Raw genomic sequence first — 21,052 nt, forward strand, 5'->3', positions numbered from 1 at the left:
TAGAAAACAGAGGAGACTGGTTACATCATGGCCCCAAAAAGAACGAGAACTAAGCAGGATCATCTGCTTCAGTTTCTTAAAAAAACCTATCTGTTTATTAATTTGTTACATTAGCTATTAAAAACCACTGGGGCACAGTTGCTCACACCCAAGGATCCCCAGGGAGAATGTGAGCCAGAACTGATTAGATGGCCCTCTTAATCTTGAGCTCAACAAAAAAGCACAGAGGACATTATTAACAACTGAGTAGGGCCATGAGGCAGAATTGTATGTGAAACCAAAAAATTGCTAGTTGGTTGACAACCTATCCCAAATTAAGATTAGCCACAAACATCTACATATATAAAAGCCTAAGCGACCGTTAAGATCGGTCGCTATAACCCGCACTGACCACCAGGAGACAGATGCTGCCCCCAGCAGGCCCCAATCACCTGATTGTGGCCAGGCCTCCGGGCTGGGATGGGGAACCGGGGGTGGGTGGCAGCAGACATGGTCCCTTTCCCAGGGGGCCGAAGGCCAGCTCCTTCCTTGGGGCTGGTGGCCAACCTCCCAGGCCCCTCCCCCCATCCCTCCCCTGGCTGGCAGGCCCCAATCGGCCCACCACCAACCCACCCACCCACCCACCCACCGTGGTGGTGGTTTGCCTCCCCACCCACCCCCACCCCCGGCCAGCAGGCCCCAATCAACTGATCGGGGCTGGGCCTGGGCTGGGGAACTGGGGGTGGGTGGTGGCAGATGCAGGTGGCGAGGGAAGGAGGCAGCGGGAAACCTGATCGGCCCTGATCGCCAGTCAGGCCTAGGGACCCCACCAGTGCACAAATTTCATGCACCGGGCCTCTAGTATTATATAAATAAGCTTGTGAGGGGAAAAAGGGGAAGGTCCCAATGAATTAAAATAGCAAACCAGTCCAATTAGATCAGCAATGATTTGTGAAGGGAAGAAGCCAATGAAGGTTATAGTAGAGTAAGATTATACTGGTCTTATAGTAAGACACTATACTGGTCAGCCTAAGTTTCTTAACATGGATATCCTATAATTGCCCTAACATTATAGCCTGAGGGGATCAACGTGAGTTACAGTAGGGGCTGTGTGATTTATTTTGCCGTTGTATTTTAAATACTTATACACTTAGATGCCTGGTGCATAAATTCGTGCACAGGTGGGGTCCCTCGGGGTGGCCTGCGGGGATTGGGCCCCAGCTCGTGACCCCAGCCTCATAGCCCTGCAGCCCTGCCTGGCACCCTGCCTTGGCCTGGTGCCACCCCCTCACCTGTTCCACCATCCCGCCTGTGGGTCAATTGATTGGGGCTGGGCCTCCCACCCCCCACTGCTGCCAATGGTCACCGTGTTTGGGGCGATCGGGCCCCTGCTCGCACCTGCCTCGGCCTGGCGCTGCCTGCCACCATCCCGCCACAGTTCCGCTCTCGTCGGGGCCCATCGGGGCCAGCAGCACCTCCACTGCCACTCGCTGCCAGCACCACGTCACTGACGCCTGCCATGTTCTGCGCCGCCCCTGGTGGTCAGCGCATGTCATAGGGAGCGGTCAAGCTCCCGGTTGAGGGTACAATTTGCACATTAGGCTTTTATTATATAGGATATTTGATACAATGGGATCTAACAAGTCTGTTCCCTCAGCAACTCTTGCCAGCAGGGTTGTCCTGAGGGACTGAGCCCACATTAAAGTGCAACTCACCACTGGAGAGTCTGCATTCAGCATCAATAAACACAACCATCAGCTCAGTTCTACTATTATTTATTTTTTTAAATATTTTTGAAAAAATATAATTTTTTTACAATATTTTCAACTTAAACACTATTCACACTGAACACGTATGGCAGCTTAACCTACCCAAATATGAAGTTTAAGAAGCCAAAACTGTTCTAGCTTTGTTAAAAGAAAAGTTGTGCTGCAGACTACTGTAGTGATGGTTAACAAAGCAAGGAAAAGCACCACTCAAATCACGTTACAATTTCTTTGTTCAATTAGATTATGGGTTGGTCAAATGTTAGACTACACGAAGGCATAGCTACAATAAGAATTGTAGAAGATGCAATTCTCAAATCACATACTCTCTCAGATGTATTTCTTACATGATAACATACCATAAAAGCCAAGACTAGATCTAATCTGATCACTACCTTGTAACATCAGTGACCAAAGACAGATGTGTCTACAATGGATTATTTCAAATTAACAAGCCTTCCTCAGAAGATTCTTTTTGATGGGCGTAAATTTCAGTCTGAGAAATTTGCTTAACTAGAACTTAATTTAAATTTACTGATTTAAAAAAAGTTTAGAATTATTAGCGAGTGCTAGTTAAACCTAAGGGACCAGTTTAGCCTCAAAAAAGACAATTCACTAAGATTTAAAGGTCATTTAATTTGGTGCTTTGTCATAACTTGACTGGTGCTTCCTCCTTGCTGTCTTCACATCCAGCCATGGGGCCAATTCTATTTTTCAGTAAATGTTTGACAGCTTTTTACTTAATAACAGTCTCAGCACTTTTATTAAGCATGCAAGACTAACAAAACTTTGGCAATGCATAAGTGTAACACAGTGACAAGAGAGAGCTTTTACAATTAAGTCTTCTAATACTGCCTTCACAGTGTGGAAATTGTGCTACATCCACCAAAAGAGGGCCCCGTCTACTCAAATATTTTAGTACTTCACCCCAGGAACAAACTCCTTTGCATTTGGATTCAGATTGCTCTTGACCTGGAAAATAAGTACATAAAAAAGCAAGTTCATTAACAGATAGCTTCAGATACTCAGAAGCATTTAACCTAGATCCACATGCAAAAACATCTTAAAAAAACCCCCAAGACAAAAGCAAGAACTCAGATTGATAAACTTAACCCCAAAATATCTTTGGCTAGGAGGGCAGGAATCAGATGTAAGCTATATTTATTATATCAAATTTATCAACTTTCTAAAGAGCAAGCAGGAATTGAAATTAATTTTGCTTAAGTGTAAACAGAAACCTGCATAAACGAAAAGTGTAGAACAAGGAATTTTGTTCCTTTACCTGTAATATTTGACTTCCTTTGAGCAGTTTCATAATATGCAAAAATATTAAACAAGTATTAAAATGATGATTAAGCCCTAACCGGTTTGGCTCAGTGGATAGAGCATCAACCTGTGGACTCAAAGGTCCCAGGTTCGATTCCGGTCAAGGGCATGTACCTTGGTTGCAGGCACATACCCAGTAGGGAGTGTGCAGGAGGCAGCTGATCGATGTTTCTCTCTTATCGATGTTTCTAACTCTCTATCCCTCTCCCTTCCTCTCTGTATATATTTAAAACAATAATAAAAATAAAATAAAAATAAAATGATGATTAAAGTGACTGGGAAGTGTTTATAGATTAATTTCATTTTAAGGTCTTCATTAAAAATGTGAAGTTATCTTTCAACAATTGTTGTATTCTAATTCCCACAGGAAGCATGGTATTTAATAGGAAAAGAAAACTACCTGGGGAGTCAGAAGGCCTAAGCTGGAACCCCAGCTCTGGCCCTAACTTCCTATGTAAGCCTGGCAAAGTCACTCTCCCTGGGACTTCATTTTTCCATCAGTGAGAGAAAGAAAAGGCCAAAGTTTCCAAGAACCTTAGAGACTTGTACCAGCATTATCCTATATTTCTAAATCTTTACTTTCCTAAGCAGATATGTCAGCAGATAGGGAATAGCTGGACATTTTCCTCTACCACATCTTGGAATGCAAGTTGAAAAAGATAAAAAAGAAACCAGGATGGTTTCCAGGGACTGAAATGCAGGCATTCCGGAAGGCTTTTAGACTAATTCTGAGCTCCCTATGTTGTTTACTTCAAGACCAAAGCACATTAAACATGTTGGAGCAATAATTTAATCTTGGTTTCATAATTTATACATATACACAACCATTTCCTTGCACAGGACATATTCTTTCTTATTTCAAAGGAAATATATATAAAAGTGTGAGGTTAAAAAAAATAAAATAAATAAAAGCAGTGTTCTTGCTTGGCAGGTGTGGCTCAGTGGTTGAACGTTGATAAATGAACCAGGAGGTCACAGTTCGATTCCTGGTCAGGGCACATGCCTGGGTTGTGGGCTTAATACCCAGTAGGGGATGTACAGGAGACAGCTGATCAATGATTCTCTCTCATCACTGATGTTTCTATCTTTTTCTCCCTCCTCTCCCTTCTTCTTTGAAATCAATAAAAATATATATTTTTTTAAAAAAAGCAGTATTCTTAAATGTGTAATCTTTTGGCAGCAACAAAAGAATAAGAAGAAATTACATAATCTTAAGCAGATTGAGATGAACAAACCAGTTTCTTTTTTTTTTTTTTTAAATATATTTTTTATTGATTTTTTACAGAGAGGAAGGGAAAGGGACAGAGAGCCAGAAACATCGATGAGAGAGAAACATCGATCAGCTGCCTCCTGCACGCTCCACACTGGGGATGTGCTCGCAACCAAGGTACATGCCCTTGACCGGAATCGAACCTGGGACCCTTCAGTCCACAGGCTGACGCTCTAGCCACTGAGCCAAACCGGTTCTGGCCAAACCAGTTTCTACACAATAAATTTCTACTGGTTCTAGTTTAAAGTTATACATTATATCCAGCAAAGGGATAGACTCATCACAGCAACCAGGATTATTATTTGTGGACTAAGGTAGCCACAAGTAAGCATAATCCAACAGACTACTCAGATCACACATCTGCTCATTTGGGTCATTTACGGCAACAAAGCCTATACCACAATTTAAATTTCAGTGTTCTCTAGCCCTGGCTGGGTTGCTCAGTTGGTTAGAGAGTATCATCCCTATACTCCAAAGTTGTGAGTTAAATCCCCCATTAGGGCACATATAAGAATCAACCAATGAATGCATAAGTGGAACAACAAATCGATGTTTCTCCCCCCACCCCTTCCCCTGTCTAAAAAATAAATAAAATTAACTAAAAAACAAATAATTCTAAAAAATTTTTTTTCAATGTTCTCTATACAGCTCTTCAGAAGGATGGTTTACCAATGCCTGATAAGGTAGGCTGGCAGTATCCTCTGGGAGTGCTTTTTAAAAAATAAACATGCCTAGACGATTGATTCTACTGTTCTGAAAGGTAGCTGAGGAACTTTTTTGTATTTAATGCTTCACAGGTAATTATGCTGCACAGCCAGGTAATAGAAAATCACTACACAGTGAACAGAAGACAATTGCAACAAATATTTCAGAGTTTAGGGGTAAATTTCAGAGACCTTGTAGAAGCAAATAGATTATCAATATGAAGAGAAAGGTTAACATTCTGACTTTAAATTATTTTTAAATTATTTTTCATTTTAGTGAAGGAATGACTCATTAGGTTCAATTCTAGAACCAATGCCTAGTTATGACAATTCCCTAAAAATACATTTTAATATAACATCAACAATGAGACACTAAAAATAATTAAAGATGCAAATAGGTTTCTTTTCTACTAAGAGCTTATAGATGTCCTTATTAAATCACAGTTCCAAAAGGAGTTCGGGTTAACTCAGTGAAAATCCTGGAGTTCCTGAATTCAGGAAGAAGAAAAATCTCCAAAATTTTACCTTTCAGATGAAAATTTGCAAATTTCACCAAATGTTTAAGACAAAAATTAAAGAGCCAGCCAAATCTCTCCATCAAGCTACTTTTGAATAGGTAGGTCACATGGACATACTGTACTTCTTTTGGATTAATGTTTTCTAAGACATTTACATATCCTAGGGCAACAGTTATCAAAGCTAAAAGCAGTGGCAAGAAGTCTGTTAGTAGTCTCAGACTAATTCCAGAGTGCTGCCAGAAGTCACTCCATGTCATAAGTGAGACTGGGAGGCCTCTGCTTCCATAGTAAAAAGCAGTACAATTTCAGAAGGAGAAGAGATGTAGAACTCTTCTTAAACAGATGATTGCTGGCTTTTCCACTTACGGGAAAGGTTTTAAAAAAATGAAAAATAACTTTTACCACAAGATCTTCCAGAGAAGAGCCATCACCGATAACAAGGTCATTAAATTGGTCTTGTATTTGGTCCATAGTTTGTGGAAGATCTCGAGCTGGAATAAACCACTCATGTTCTTCTTCCTCTTCCAGCATTTCTTGGAAACAGCGTTCAATAAATTCTTCTTCCCATAACTCCTCTTCTATCTGGATTTATAATAAATAAAGGACAGTTTACAGCATACTTGGTAAGACATCACTAGAAACAGCTTGAAATATCTTAAACTATTTAAAAGCACAATGTTGTACTTCCTCTTCTGCACTAAGGGGGAAAAAATGTGTACCGTAACACCTGGGAAGATCTATTTGGGGTTTTGCTATGTCTTTACTTGTCATAGCAGAATATACTTTTTTCCATTGAAGGTAGAGGGAAAGAAGTAACAAATAAAGGAGTGCTGACACTAAGGAATGCATGTCAGAATTACCTATGACAGTTTAAAACTATATAAACCCTAAACCTACCCAAAATAACTGAAAAAAATCTTTAGAGGATAGGCTCAGGGCATGAGTAACTTAAACAAACAACCCCCCCTCCCACAACTGATTCTCACTGAAATAAGACTACATTGTTTAACTCTTGATTATCCATCATTGGATATGGCAAAATCAAGCTGGCTACTTATTACCCAAACCATAATCCGGGAAGAAGTGACAAAAGATGGAAATAGAAGTCAAAAATGTGGAAATAAAAGATAGTATTTATTAATGTAGGAGACTTTTCTAAAGAAAACAGTAGTGTCAGATTTTCAGGTTCATTAGATTGAGAACCTCATGTGAAAAACACAATAGTTCTGCACCCTAGTACCTGTGCCCGTCTGCTCCTGAATCCTATTCTCTTGACTTTCACTGCAGTAGAGCAATATGATTGGTGTAGCACAGTGGTTTCCAAACCTAATTGCTCACTGGAATCATCTGAGAGCTTTTAAAAAACAAGTTTCCCAGGCTACACCCTAGTCCACCTGAATCAGAATCTCTGGGGTGGAACCCTGAAAAAAGCTAGCTAACCTGGTGGTAATCATCATCCAGATAAAATAGGAGTGGTGGCACATAAGTCCATATATCTCATAAATAAGGGACCAGATTGAAAAACAAACACATTTAAGGAACAAATACAGCTACATTATTTGAAGGTTGTCATGGAGTACAAAAAAGAACATGCTTGTACATAAAACTAACTTGTCTGTTGAATTCTTCTTCATTTTCCATCCACATGTATTCTGCAAATGGATTGTCATCTTCATGAGAATGACCGTTAATAATCACATCTTCATTGATGATGCTTGGGCTAGTACTGCTGCGACTTGGATCTTTCATGGTTGGCGTTAGTTGTCGTTTTTAACCTTAAAAGAACAATACAATTAGTTTAGTCAGTCATTTTTTTCTTGGTGAGCATTTATTATCACCAGGCATCATGGTTAAGTGTTAGATGCACATGATATATATGCATGCTTATTGATTTTAGAGAGAGAAAGGGAGAGAGGAGAGAAACATCGATTGGTTGCCTCCCATACCTGCCCCAACTGGGAATCAAACCAGAAACCTTCTTGGTATACAGGAGCATGCTTCAACTGAGTCATTGGGTCAGGGCAGATGCACACAATATATTAACACACATAATGAAGCAATAAAAAATTTAATTTTTTTCCACAAATGATTTTAATGTTTATGAAATAGTTGAGAACAACCCAGATTCATCTAATGTAACCACCAGTGAAGGTAATCAATTGCTTAAATGCAATCCCCAAAACCATTCAATTTTTAAAAATATTAGATATCTCTTGCTTTATAAAACAAGCATAATCTGCCCTGACCGGTTTTGCTCAGTGGATAGAGCATCGGCCTGCAGACTGAAGGGTCCCAGGTTCGATTCCGGTCAAGGGCATGTACCTTGGTTGTGGCCACATTCCCAGCAGGGAGTGTGCAGGAGGCAGCTGAATCGATGTTTCTCTCTCATCGATGTTTCTAACTCTCTATCCCTCTCCTTTCCTCTCTGTAAAAATCAATAAAATATATTTAAAAAAACAAAAAAAAAAACCAAGCATAATTTGTAAGACTTAAGTCATCAAATGACCTTATAAAAAACAAATACTTTAAAAAATGATATTAAAAAGCCCAGAGATTTGCCTAACCGGTTTGGCTCAATGGATAGAGCGTCGGCCTGCAGACTGAAGGGTCCCGGGTTCGATTCCGGTCAAGGGCATGTACCTTGGTTGCGGGCACATCCCCACTGGGAGGTGTGTAAGAGGCAGCTGATCAATGTTTCTCTCTCATTGATGTTTCTAACTCTCTATCCCTCTCTCTTCCTCTCTGTAAAAAATCAATAAAATATATTTTAAAAAAAAAGCCCAGAGAGTTAAAGTAAAAACTAAGAAATTTTTAATAACCTTAGTTCCTCTGTCCTAAGATATAGTGTTGGATCTCTTGGACTTTGTAACCCACTCTATAGTTGACAGTTAAACCTTGAACAATATGAGTTTGAACTGTATGGGTTCAAACTTATACACAAATTTTTCCCCCAATTTACTGCAGTTCAATTGGCCAGCACAATTCAAAGCCCTGTTGTTCAAGACTGTGAAGTTGGGAATCAGCATATGTGGAGGTCCAACTATAATTATACACAGATTTTGACTGTGGAAGGTCGGTGCCTCTAACCCCTGTATAAGTCAAAGGTCACTATATTTGCTTTATCTATGGGTTCAGATCTGGATTTCCCTATTATATAATGAGTTTCAGGCATCCAACCTCTTTGTGCAACCACCACCTCTTTATCATCTCATCTCTTTTTATGTGAGTAAAAGTATATCTAATGCATATCTAGTTGATTTTTTCTACTCAATACAGGCATACCTCCTTTTATTAAGCTCCACAGATGATGTGATTTTTATAAATTTAAGGCAAACCCCCAACTAGCAAAAGGATTACCAATGGCTCTTAACGCAAGACTCACTTTTATGGTGGTCTAGAATCGAATCTTCAATATCTCCGAGGTATGCCTGTAGGTGTTAACTTGGTCTAACCTAATTGATACATTGCAGGCTATAAGTTCAACCATGAAACTTCAGATTCTAAAATATTCTACCAATTCATTAAGTCTGAAACTGCTAAATATGGGTTTATATTAAACAAGAGTTACTTATACATAAATTCAAACAGTGGTGTGATTTGTGCCAAAGGAAAGAAACATATCTAACATGAGTATAGAGTAAAAAAAAACAAAAACCAACACCTCGTCAGGCCTATTTACTCCGAAGTTATCAAAATCAGGTAAAACACTAAGTAAATCTATTAGAAAAGTTTTTTTCCCTCAGGTTAAAACTTGCTCTACGTGTGTTGCCTGACCCTTTAAACTCATTTGCTGAGGGTAGGGGGTCCTATCCTGATACACATATATTTTCTCTAATACTGAATACTAATAAAAACAGTACTGATGTTTTTCATGAAGAGGTTCTAAAACTACACACATATATGAAAAGAAGCAGAGACAGACTGAGATTTATGTGCTAGGGTGTGGGTAAAAAGAAAACATGATTATGGTTAGGAAATTGAGGCACTGTGAAAGCAGACAAGACAGAACACAAACAATGAGTGTCTTTGATATTTTTATTTATCATTAATCTTGAATTAAATAAACCTTTATTATTAAAACAAGTTTTGACTAAAAAGGAATCAGTTCCTATAAAGAAAATTACTCTTTTTTTTTTTTTTTTTTTTGGTTAATCCTCACCTGAGATTTGTTCCACTAATGAGAGAGAGAGAGAGAGAGAGACAAAGATATTAATGACATACATTCATTGGCTGCCTCCTGTGTGGGCCCCAGGGCCGGGGATTGAACCTGCAACCCAGGCACATGCCCTTGACCAGGTCTCAAACCCTCAACCTTCTGGTGTGTGGGTTGACACTCTAACCACTGATCCACACAGGCCAGGGCAAATTATTGTCAGGTTACCGAACATTTATGTGCTCATCTTTTTTTTTTTTTTTTTTAATATATTTTATTGATTTTTCACAGAGAGGAAGGGAGAGGGATAGAGAGTTGGAAACTTCAATGAGAGAGAAACATTGATCAGCTGCCTCCTGCACACCTCCTACTGGGGATGTGCCCACAACCAACGTACATGCCCTTAGTCGGAATCGAACCTGGGACCCCTCAGTCCACAGGCTCTATCCACTGAGCCAAACCGGCCAGGGCTATGTGCTCATCTTTACACAAATTAAATTTTAGGTTCGCCTCAAATATTATGAAAAGCAGAGGCCATCAGCCGGTGTGGCTGTTGTTGGGCATTGACCTATAAACCAGGAGATCATGGTTCAATTCCTTGTCATGGCACATGCCTGGGTTGCTGGCTTGATCCCTAGTAGGGGGTGTGCAAGAGGCAGCCGACCGATGATTCTCTCTCCTCCCTTCCTCTCTCTGAAACCTATAAAAACAGATAAAATATGCTTTCAGGTGACTAAAGTAGGTCTACATACAAATGCAAAAGAAATTTTTAACATTTTAAAATTTTAATTAATTTTTTGTTAATCCTCACCTGAGGATATTTTTCCATTGGTTTTTAGGGAGAGAGGGAAAGACAGAGAGAAACATCGATGTGTGAGAAACACATCGATTGATTGCCTCCTGCCCTGGACCGGGGCCCAGGCCAGGGAGGTGCCTGCAACCAGGTACATGCCCTTGACCAGAATTGAATCCGGGACCCTTTGGTCTGCAGGCCAACGCTCTCTCTATCCACTGAGCCAAACCGGCTAGGGATAAAAAATTTTTTTTAAGAAAAGTGTCTTCCATACATTTTATGAGCACAAGTTTGCATAACACAATGAAAAATCTGTCTCAGCAAACTTGGACGGCTTTCTCCTTGTTTAATGCCAACCAGTAACAAATAAAATATAAAGAATCCTTGGCAAAAAGGGCCCAATCTCTGCATTCAACAAGGCCCTACCTCCGCTTTTTGACTGTTAGCATGTCATCAAACAACCTATAGATTTGATATAGATTACAATGAAAGAGTCTATGAAATCTAAATAAATGAAATTACTTTGTCATGCAATATTTGGCAAACAAATCATAATTGAAGCAAAAAGAATGAACTTGGAGCCTGGACACTAATCTTATACCTTAGACAGCTAAGGGAAGGAACAACTGCTGACCAAATTCTGGCTACAGCCAGTCAAGTGAAAGCCAGAGGGGTAAAGATCATTTACTTTCAGCAAGTCAACAGACTTATAATTATTTAACCCAAGGTATTCTAATATAAGGTGATGTATTGGGTTTTTAATTTTCTTCTGTGACCTATTCTTGACACTTCTTGAACCAAACTTTTTATAGTGCTTCCTTTTTATGTTTACTATTTTAAAAAATTGAATATATAGTTCAAGCACTATAAGGTTTATGATTTTAAAGTGTAAAATTGTAAAGTACTAGCATATGTTCAACAAATAAAGCCGAATGTAGTAGTAGCCAATGCTGTCTAGGTCAAGAAATAACAGTTGGGACAAAAAAAAAAAAAATAGACAAAGTAAAAAGCCTGGGAGGAGACACTGGTGAAGAAGATGCTTTAGGAAAAGAACTGAGAAGACCCTACAATCTCACCTCTGGATGACCTTCAGGTTTTGCACATTAAGTGAGTTGCTAAGAGTTGTAAACTGCCCGAGTGTTGAAGGTGGCCTCAACATACACAAGAGCCCATCTGCAAAGACTAGAAGCCCAGTGTGCGAAATCGTGCAGCCCCGCCCACCCGTGCAGGTCATTAAGGCATTAGAGCCACAGGCCTTTTATAATATAGACCAGAGGCCTGGTGCACGACATTGGTGCACTGGGGGGTGTGGGGGTCCCTCAGCCCAACCTGCACCCTCTCCAATCTGGGAGCCCTCAGGGGAGCCCTCTCCAATCCGGGAGTTTCTGTCTGTCTTTGCAATCATATGAGCAAATTGTCTGAGACCCAAACTCAGTTTGGTTTGTTGCTCACAGAATAATAGAGGTGTTTTTTATCTTTCTTTGCTTCATTGGTGGAGATTTCCTGGAAGTTTTAGGATATCTTCCCTTTAACTTTTCCTAGACACTCTGATTTTACTTATGTCTCTCACCTTTGCTTTCCCTCCATCCCCCACGGCCTGCGGGCCGGATCCGGCCCGTTTGAAATGAATAAAACTAAAAAAAAAAAAAGACCGTACCCTTTTATGTAATGATGTTTACTTTGAATTTATATTAGTTCACACAAACACTCCATCCATGCTTTTGTTCCGGCCCTCCGGTCCAGTTTAACCCATTGTGGCCCTTGAGTCAAAAAGTTTGCCCACCCCTGCTCTAGTGTCTAGGAGATCCGTCTGCCACCAGAACTACGATTCCCAGCATTCCTGGTGCTCCCCGCACTCTGGGCTCCCGCTTCAGTCCTGGGGCTGCCACCAGAACTACTATTCCCAGAATTCCTGGTGCTCCCCGTGCTCTTGGTTTTCCCTTCCTGCTCTATCTCCGTCCCATGGCCTCCCACTCTGCCAAGTCCTCCAAGCTGCCAGCTTTCCCTCTCTGCTCTCCATCTGGTGGCTTGGGGAGCCAACTTCCCCAAGCCATTCCACTCTCTGCCAGCTCTCCCACTCTGCTCTCTGCCTGGCGCCTGTGTATGCAAATTAACCCACCATCTTTGTCGGTTAATTTGCATATTCCTGATTGGCTGGTGAGCATAGCGGAAGTATGGTCAATTTACATGTTTCTCTTTTATTATATAGGATAGCCAAAAATTAAATACAACCTAAAGGGACCAAGCTGATAAATGGATAAATACAATGTGGTATGTCCATACAATGGAATATTACTCAACATTAAAAGAAATGGAATACTTCCATGGACAGACAATAGTGTGGGTGAAGACCTGGGGTGGGGGGAGTGTGGGTGTGGGCTAGAAGGGGTCAATGGAGTAAAAACGGGGACATTTGTAATACTTTCAACAATAAAGGTAAATTTAAAAAAATTAAATACTTGATACTTTATATCAGGAACAATGAAAACAGTATGATAAGTGAAAGAAGTTAGTCACAAAGGAGTACATATTACATGACAGCTAAGGGATACATGGTTTCTTTTGAAGGTAATGAGAAAGTTTTATACTTGATCGTGGTGATGGATGCACAACTGTGAATATACTAAAAAAACCCACTCTTCTGGCACACTTTATTTATTTTTAAAAATATATTTTTTATTGACGTTTTAACAGAGAGGAAAGGAGAGTCAGAAACATCGATGAGAGAGAAATATCGGTCAGCTGCCTCCTGCACACCCCCCACTGGGGATGTGTCTGCAACTGAGGTACATGTCCTTGACCAGAATAGAACCTGGGACCTTTTAGTCCACAGGCCGACACTCTATCCACTGAGCCAAACCGGTTAGGGCTCTACTGCACACTTTAAATGGGTAAATTGCATGGTATGTGAATTATAGTTCAATAACGAGCTTTTAAGCAAATAACTAAAGCCCTGGCCAGTGTTCTCAATGGTTAGAGTGTTGTCCCATGCACCAAAGGGTTGCAGGTTCAATTCCTGGTCAGGGCACATACCCAGGTTGCAGGTTCGATCCCCAGTTTGTGCACATGCATGAGGCAACCAATCGATGTTTCTCTCTCACCTCTCTCTCTTTCTCATCTCTGAAAAACATCCTCTGATGAAGAGTAAACAAAAATAACACAGAATACTGGAGAACTAGGTGGCTAGAGATATTTTTGTTGTATCTTTTGAGTATTAAATAGACTATTAAATAATTCAACTTAACAAATAAAACCCCTGCTCTTGGTTTTATTGTTTTACTTATTTTATTAATTTCAGTTTTCACTCTATTTTTCTGACCTTTCTACTTAATTTCAGCCAATTTGTTGCTCTTTGCTTTCAAAGTTGATTTTTTAAAAGAAAATCTTTTAAAGTATTCCATGTCCCTTTTGCCCTGCCCATTGGCCTTCTGTAGGCCCTTCCTCACCCACCCCCTGCCCCAGACCTTCACCATCCTATTGTCTGTGTCCACAGGTTATACATATATGTATACAAGTTCTTTGGTTGATCTCTTTCCATGCACCCACCCTCTCCCGCCTTCCCTCTGAGATTCCACAGTCTGTTCCACGCTTCTATGTCTCTAGATCTATTTTACTCACCAGTTTGTTTGTTAGATTCCACATATGAGTGAGATCATGTGATACTTATCTTTCTTTGACTGGCTTATTTCGTTTAGCATAATACTCTCCAGGTCCCTCCATGCTGTCTCAAAGGGCAAGAGATCCTTCTTTTTTACTAGTACTGATGCATAGTATTCCATGGTGTAAATGTACCACATCGTTTTTATCTACTCTTCTACTGATGGGCACTTGGGCTGTTTCCAAGTTGATAAATATGTTTATTTTCAACTTTTCACTTAATAAAAATGTTGTACCTATAAATATCCCTAGAAGTTTTTATATAGAATATAGTTCTTGTCAATTTTAGAGAATTACAAATTATCCTATATAAGAAAAGCCTAATATGCTAAGTGTCTGACCGTTTGTTTGACCAGCCGTTATGACGTGCACTGACCATCAGGGAGTAGATGCTCCGACCGGTAGGTTAGCTTGTTGCTGGGATCCGGCCGATCGGGACTGGGTAAGATGGGCCGGACATGCCCTGAAGCCCTCCCACGGTCCCTCCCCAGCCCCAATCGTGCATCAGTGGGGTCCCTTGGCCTGGCCTGTGCCCTTTTGCAATCTGGGACCCCTTGGGGGATGTCTGAGGGCCACTTTTGGCCCGATCCCCGCAGGCCTGGCCGAGGGACCCCACCAGTGCATGAATCGATGCACCGGGCCTCTAGTTTAATTTATAATGAGCTCAGATTTGGAAGAATATTTTATTTTTCTTTCTTAATTTCCAAGCAGCTAAAGTTCTTTTGGTTATCTTTTGATGCCCTAATTTCTAGTTTTATTGTTATAAAACATAGCCAGAAAAGCCTTTACTTTTTGGGCCTACAGGGAAAAATGTTTGATTTCAATTTCTAAGGTACAAAAATGATGTATATATATTAGGTTGATCTTTTTTACTTTATCTGCTAAATTCTGAAAGTGACTTAAATCAAGCCCTCTACTATAAGTTAGATTATTTGACCCAAATAATGTCTTATAGGGAATTAAGTTTTGATAATTGACGTTTGAAGTTTTTCATCATAATTTCATATCTGATTTTTTTACATTCTATTCCTGTAGTGCTTGTTTTCCTATTTTAAATGGATTTTTAAAAATACTTTATTTTCTTTGACTTACAAACTACTGAGGAATCAGTGTTGTTTTCTTTTTCCAGTTTGAGATACAATTGACATCAACACTGTGTAAGTTTAAGGTATACAGCATAATATGACTTACATCTATTGTCAAATTAAATACTTAAATACTTTCCCATCAATTAAAAAAATATCCTATACACCCCTATCCAATTCAAGACATTCAGAATGCTTTTCTTCTTCAGTTTACCTAACCCAGTCCTTGCTCCCAGTCAAGGCAAGACCTTCAGAATGATTTTATTTATCAACTCCCCCCACCCATACCTCATTCTCCTGAGTTTTACGGAAATAATTTAGCACTGTTAGATTCACACTACTAGGTTTTCCCTTACAGTATGTATCTTTTCAGAGAATTTTAAAATCGAAACTTATAATTCACATTATCATCTATTTGTTTACTAGATTTACTGCTCATCATTTACTGTACTTTCAACCTACAAACTTATACCTTCAGCTGTTTTTCCCTTCCTGAAATGCCTCTTACATATAATGCTTTCCAGCCATGTCCATCTTTTTTTGTTTATTTGTTAATCCTCACCAAAGGATGTTTTGATGTTAGAAAGAGAGGAAAGGAAGGGGTGGGAGGGAGAGAGAAACATTGATGAGTTGCCTCCTATACACACCCCGACCGGGGATTGAACCCACACCTTTTTGGTGTATGGGACGATGCTTCAACCAACTGAGCCACCAGGCTAGGCCCAGCAATGTCCATTCTTTTATATTCTCTACAAAAATTTAAAATATGGAAATCTTTTTTTTTTTTAATATATTTTATTGATTTTTTACAGAGAGGAAGGGAGAGGGACAAAGCGTCAGAAACATCGATGAGAGAGAAACATCGATCAGCTGCCTCCAGCACACTCCCTGCTGGGGATGTGCCCGCAACCAAGATTACATGCCCTTGACCAGAATCGAACCTGGGACCCTTGAGTCCACAGGCCGACGCTCTATCCACTGAGCCAAACCGGTTTGGGCAAAATATGGAAATCTTTTAAGTTTTAGAAACTCCACCCCACCCTCATTTCACCCTGTAAAAATTCTCATTAAAATTCAAATAAAGTTTTTTTCATTAATATGACTCCAAAGACACTACCTTATTCTGTTGGACTATTCTGAACTACTGTGATTTCTTAACCTTACTTGCATATAAATATTTATGTACATTTTAGCATACTAACTGGTCTCTTCATCAGTTAGTGAGAGAGGCTCAATGGTTGAGTGTCGACCCACGAACCAGATGGTCAGGGCACATGCCCAGGTTGCAGGTTCAATCCCCAGCTAGATTGTGTGCGGAAGGTAACTGATCGATGTTTCTCTCTCACATTGATGCTTCTCTCTCCCTCCCTCTCTCTAAAATCATTAAAAAAATGAAATAAGCAGAGGCAATTCAAACTTCTAAACTACACCATCCAATGTGGTAACCACTGGCGACATGTGACTATTTAAATTTAAATGAATTACAATTCAATACAATTAAAATTTAGTTCTTCAGTTGCACGGGCCATATTTCAAGCGCTTAATAGACATGGTTGCTTAGTAGCTATCTCACTAGGAAGCACTACTCTAAACAGTGAGAAAATTAAGAGAAAAAAAGATTCAATTACTGGAATTGAACCTTAGACTATATTAAATGCAAACTATTAAGTCACCTTAATAGTAAAATAGTAAAAAGGGTGGTCCAGATCACAAAGGCAGTAACTTGGGACAACTTTAATCTTGGACTGGGTTCAAATCCTAGATATGCCACTAAGCACCCACAGGATCCTGGATATGTCACTAAAATCACAGGCAGCACAGTATAATGGTTAAGAGCACATAATCTCTGGACTACTTGGATTTTCAATTCTGGCTCTTACTAGCTGTGGAACACTGGGCAAGTTACATCACATCTCTCATTTGTTATCTTTAGTAGGTAGTACTTACCTTTTAGGGACAGCAAAGATTAAATACTTCTAAAAGCCTTAGAATAACACCTGGCATTTCTAAGTGCTGCAGAAGTATGTGCCTAATAAAATAAAAATAACCTTTCAAGCTTCTATACTCATTTTAAAAATGGGCAAGATAATGCTTGCTCTGCTTATTTCAAGGTTATGATTATAAATGTGAAAAGTTTGTAAATTACAAGAACATGTAAAAGCACAAAAGGAAATAGTGGCCTTGTTTTCCATCTTCTTTCATCTTCCACAATATTCAGACTTTTTATAAATGTTTATATTTTTTTATTAAAACTGGAGCATCAGCCCTAACCGGTTTGGCTCAGTGGATAGAGCGTCGGCCTGCGGACTCAAGGGTCCCAGGTTCGATTCCGGTCAAGGGCATGTACCTTGCTTGCAGGCACATCCCCAGTAGGGGGTGTGCAGGAGGCATCTGGTAGATGTTTCTCTCTCATATCGATGTTTCTAGCTCTCTATCCCTCTCCCTTCCTTTCTGTAAAAAAATCAATAAAATACATTTAAACAAAAAAACTGGAGCATCACTCTCTAGACTCTAGACTATAGTCATAAAGATGTAAATCTGAAGATGCAGAGTACTCATTGGGGAAAAAAACCTACTATAAACTTATTCTGTCCCAAATAGGGTAGAGATTACGTACCTCAATTCGAACTCTTAAGGAACAATATGCAACATACTATAATAAAAATTGCCAAGCTTCCAAGCCTTTTAACCATTACATTGAGCCTCCATCGTCTAATTCCCATCCGAGAAACATAAATCTGCTATAATTTTTGTAGTTACCTATTTTCATTTGTCATAGACACATATTTGTGGGGAAAATCCAACTTCACAGTTAACAAGTAGCATAAAAGAGGATATCCCAGTAACTTGTGGGATATCCTCTTTTATAACTGGAAACAGAAGCACAAACAATAAACACTGGGAATATAATTTAAAATTCTTATAGAGGCCCTTTTCTTATTTGGGGACCTAACCTTGCAGGGTACGAAAATTCAAAGGCTATTTAATAAGAATGCAAACTAACACCTGATCAAATGCTCAAATGCAATTTATGAAAAATCATGCCACAAAGGTACAGAACAAGACTAGCCAGCACAAGCAAAATGGGAACTGTCCTTTGTCAAAATAAGTGCCAAAAGCTGTCAGCTGTCACTTTCTCCCATGGCAAATTAGATGCCAAATTCCTTCCAGAAATTGTGGCTTCTGTGAGATGATGCGGCGGCAAAAGAAGGGAAAACAAGACAACGAAAGGAAGCAGAAAAGGCCTCTTTTAGGCATCACTAGAAAAGACTACTGCTGGCTGCTTCAACAAATGTTTTGAAAAACTTCATCATAAGCCATATATTTTTGTTGATGGTGGGGAGTAGCACAAAGTAGCAGAGAGAAATTAAAAGTAAAGTGACCAGAATCAAAGCATAAATTGGACAGGCCCTTAAAGTTCATGTGGCTGGCTCAAAACCCTCCTGGGGACTAGGGATTCCAGTAACAAAGGCTCTCCTATCTGGAGCATGGATGCAATGTAACTAGAAATTAGGAGTATCGTTAAGCGAGGAAACGGGAGAAAGGGAATCAGAGGTACAGGCCGGTGGTCCGTTGCAGAAAGCTCCCCTAGGACGCTCGCCAGCCCGCCGTCCCTCCCTCCGCCCCTTTCTCTACCCTCTCCCAGCTTCGGGAACGCGCACGCGCGGCCAGTAGGGGCTGCGCGTGGTGACGCGCAGGCGTAAACTGGGGGAGAAACAATGAGCTTTGTTGCCAGGCCGCCGTGGGGGAGCAGGGGAAAAGAGTACCAGAGGGGTGTGTGCGCGAAGGGACTGGAAAGGGGGGAGGAGGGAGCGAGAAAGTGCCATCCCAGCAACCCTCGCGCGCCACCGAGGACCCGGATAAAGTGCTGCGAGATCCAAATCATAAATAATAATGACAATGAGAAAAAAAGCGACGGCCATTTCTTAGAGAAAAAAGAGAGTAAGTCAATTCAAGCTCATCCCTCATACTCGGCTGAAAGCAGCAAAAAATTAAGAAGCTACAAGGCTAAGTGGCCAACACCCGAGGGACCCTCTAAGCCCCTCAGCCGTCGTAGAGGGACTGTCCTTCGACCGCCAGGGCCGTTGCACCCTTCTCGCCGCTCCGCCCGAGGGAATCCCTCACCCAGTGCACGGCAGCGGGGACGGCAGCCAACGAATCCGGTCGGCCTCCGCGGATCTCCACAGGCAGCGCCGCTCCCCCGCTCGACGCGCGCTTCGCCCGTCGCCTCCCTTCTCCAGTCCAAACAAACACCCAGCCCGGAAGTGACTTAACTTCCGCCGCGGTGGGCCCCGCCCCCTCGTTCTGTCAGCGCTGCCCTCTGTGGCCACTAGAGAGCGCGCGATAGAACGCGCAACCTCAAAGGTCTCATCTCCCAGGCGGCACAAATGTGCATGCGCAACGGCCTTTCCGACGTGCCCTGGCGGCCGCGGGGTATACTGGGATACTCGAGTGGAGCTCCCAGTCCCCTCATTGACCATACACCCTCCCCTATTTCAAGAATGATGGGATGCAGTGACTAGGGAAGTTAGGGATTGAAGAAATCCTTGAAAAAACACAGGGATTTAGACTCACCTTCCTGCAGACCTTTTTATCATATAAAATACAGGGGTGGCAAGTTTACAGTTGTGAGTTCATGTAAGTTTATTATACTAGAGGCCCGGTGCACAAAATGCGTGCACTAGTTGGGGGGGGGGAGCGTTCCTCAGCCCCGCCTGTGCCCTCTCGCAGTCTGGGAGCCCTTGGGGGATGTCCAGCCCGCTCCTAAGCCATCAGTTGGACATCCTTAGCGCTGCCACTGAGGCGGGAGAGGCTCCTGCCACCGCCACTGCGCTCACCAGCCATAAGCCTGGCTTCTGGCTAAGCTGCGCTCCCCCTGTGGGAGTGCACTGACCACCAAGAGGCAGCTCCTGCATTGAGCATCTGCCCCCTGGTGGTCAGTGCATGTCATAGCAACTGGTCATTCCACTGTTCGGTTGATTTGCATATTAGCCTTTTATTTTACATTATTTCTTATTATTAACCTGCTTTTACACCCTTGTATGTAGATATTCTGACTGAAACACTCCACATACAGGTTTGACGTTAAGTATACATTCATATCTGTTAATAAAAAAACTAAAAACCTATCAATAGGGAATTAAAATATTTTGAACAGAGTAAGTTATTAGAAAGATGTATACTCATTGATGTGGAATAATAATTTCCCCCCAAAGCAGGCTGCAAAACAGCATTTATAATTTTCCTAAAAGTATAGGCATGTGAGTATAAGTGAAAATATGATAAAATAGCAATATCTATATACTAGAGACCCAGTCGGTGCATGAAATTCATGAATGGGTAGGGTCCCTAGGCCTGGCCAGTGATCAGGGCTGCCAGTTGCCAGCCAGGTCCTTCCTTTGTTCCGCGCTGCCCCTTGGTGGTCAGCGCACATCATAGCGAGAGGTCGAACTCCTGGTCGGTAGAACTCCGGAGGGGACAATTTGCATATTAGCCTTTTATTATATAGGATAGGCTAGGTGGTCAGATTTTGAAGGATTTACTGTCTCCTGTATATTTTTTTATTGTATGAATTTCTATGAAAGCTTGAACTTATAAACAAGAGAAAAATCACACCTGAAATGAAGTCTAACAAATTTCTATAGTTTGGTAATAGCCTTGTCCGTGCTCACTTGTATCATGTATAGAATATGTACACCACAGCATTACTGAGTCTTGAGTAAGAGCCAAGCACTGTGCAGGGAAGCAATGGTCCACTGTTCTGAATGTTGACAATTCCGGTGAGGAGATAAAATTAAAAA

The 21,052-nt window shown here is 41.0% G+C and overlaps 1 protein-coding gene across 1 annotated transcript; it reads right to left on the reverse strand.

Annotated features, from left to right (window-relative positions):
- Positions 1 to 1,738: 1,738 nt before the first annotated feature.
- On the reverse strand, positions 1,739 to 19,525 carry PAIP2 (poly(A) binding protein interacting protein 2). The gene is made up of 4 exons (XM_006086521.3): positions 19,377 to 19,525; positions 7,175 to 7,338; positions 5,966 to 6,145; positions 1,739 to 2,717 (listed from the first exon to the last, which is right to left on the reverse strand). The coding sequence occupies exons 2-4, from the start codon at positions 7,310 to 7,312 to the stop codon at positions 2,661 to 2,663; spliced, it is 375 nt and encodes a 124-aa protein (XP_006086583.1). The 5' UTR covers positions 7,313 to 7,338; positions 19,377 to 19,525; the 3' UTR covers positions 1,739 to 2,660.
- Positions 19,526 to 21,052: the final 1,527 nt, after the last annotated feature.

The sequence above is a fragment of the Myotis lucifugus genome, unplaced genomic scaffold, assembly GCF_000147115.1.
Source record: "Myotis lucifugus unplaced genomic scaffold, Myoluc2.0 scaffold_28, whole genome shotgun sequence".
NCBI lineage: Eukaryota > Metazoa > Chordata > Mammalia > Chiroptera > Vespertilionidae > Myotis > Myotis lucifugus.

Bases quoted from the DNA above. Each gene is read 5' to 3' on its own strand.
- PAIP2 (XM_006086521.3), bottom strand. From the start codon at position 7,312: ATGAAAGATCCAAGTCGCAGCAGTACTAGCCCAAGCATCATCAATGAA. The intron at 6,146-7,174 runs GTTAGTTTTATG...TTATAAATCCAG, and splicing joins AAGAAGAATTCAACAGACAA to ATAGAAGAGGAGTTATGGGA. The intron at 2,718-5,965 runs GTAAAAGTTATT...CTTATTTTCCAG, and splicing joins CTTCTCTGGAAGATCTTGTG to GTCAAGAGCAATCTGAATCC.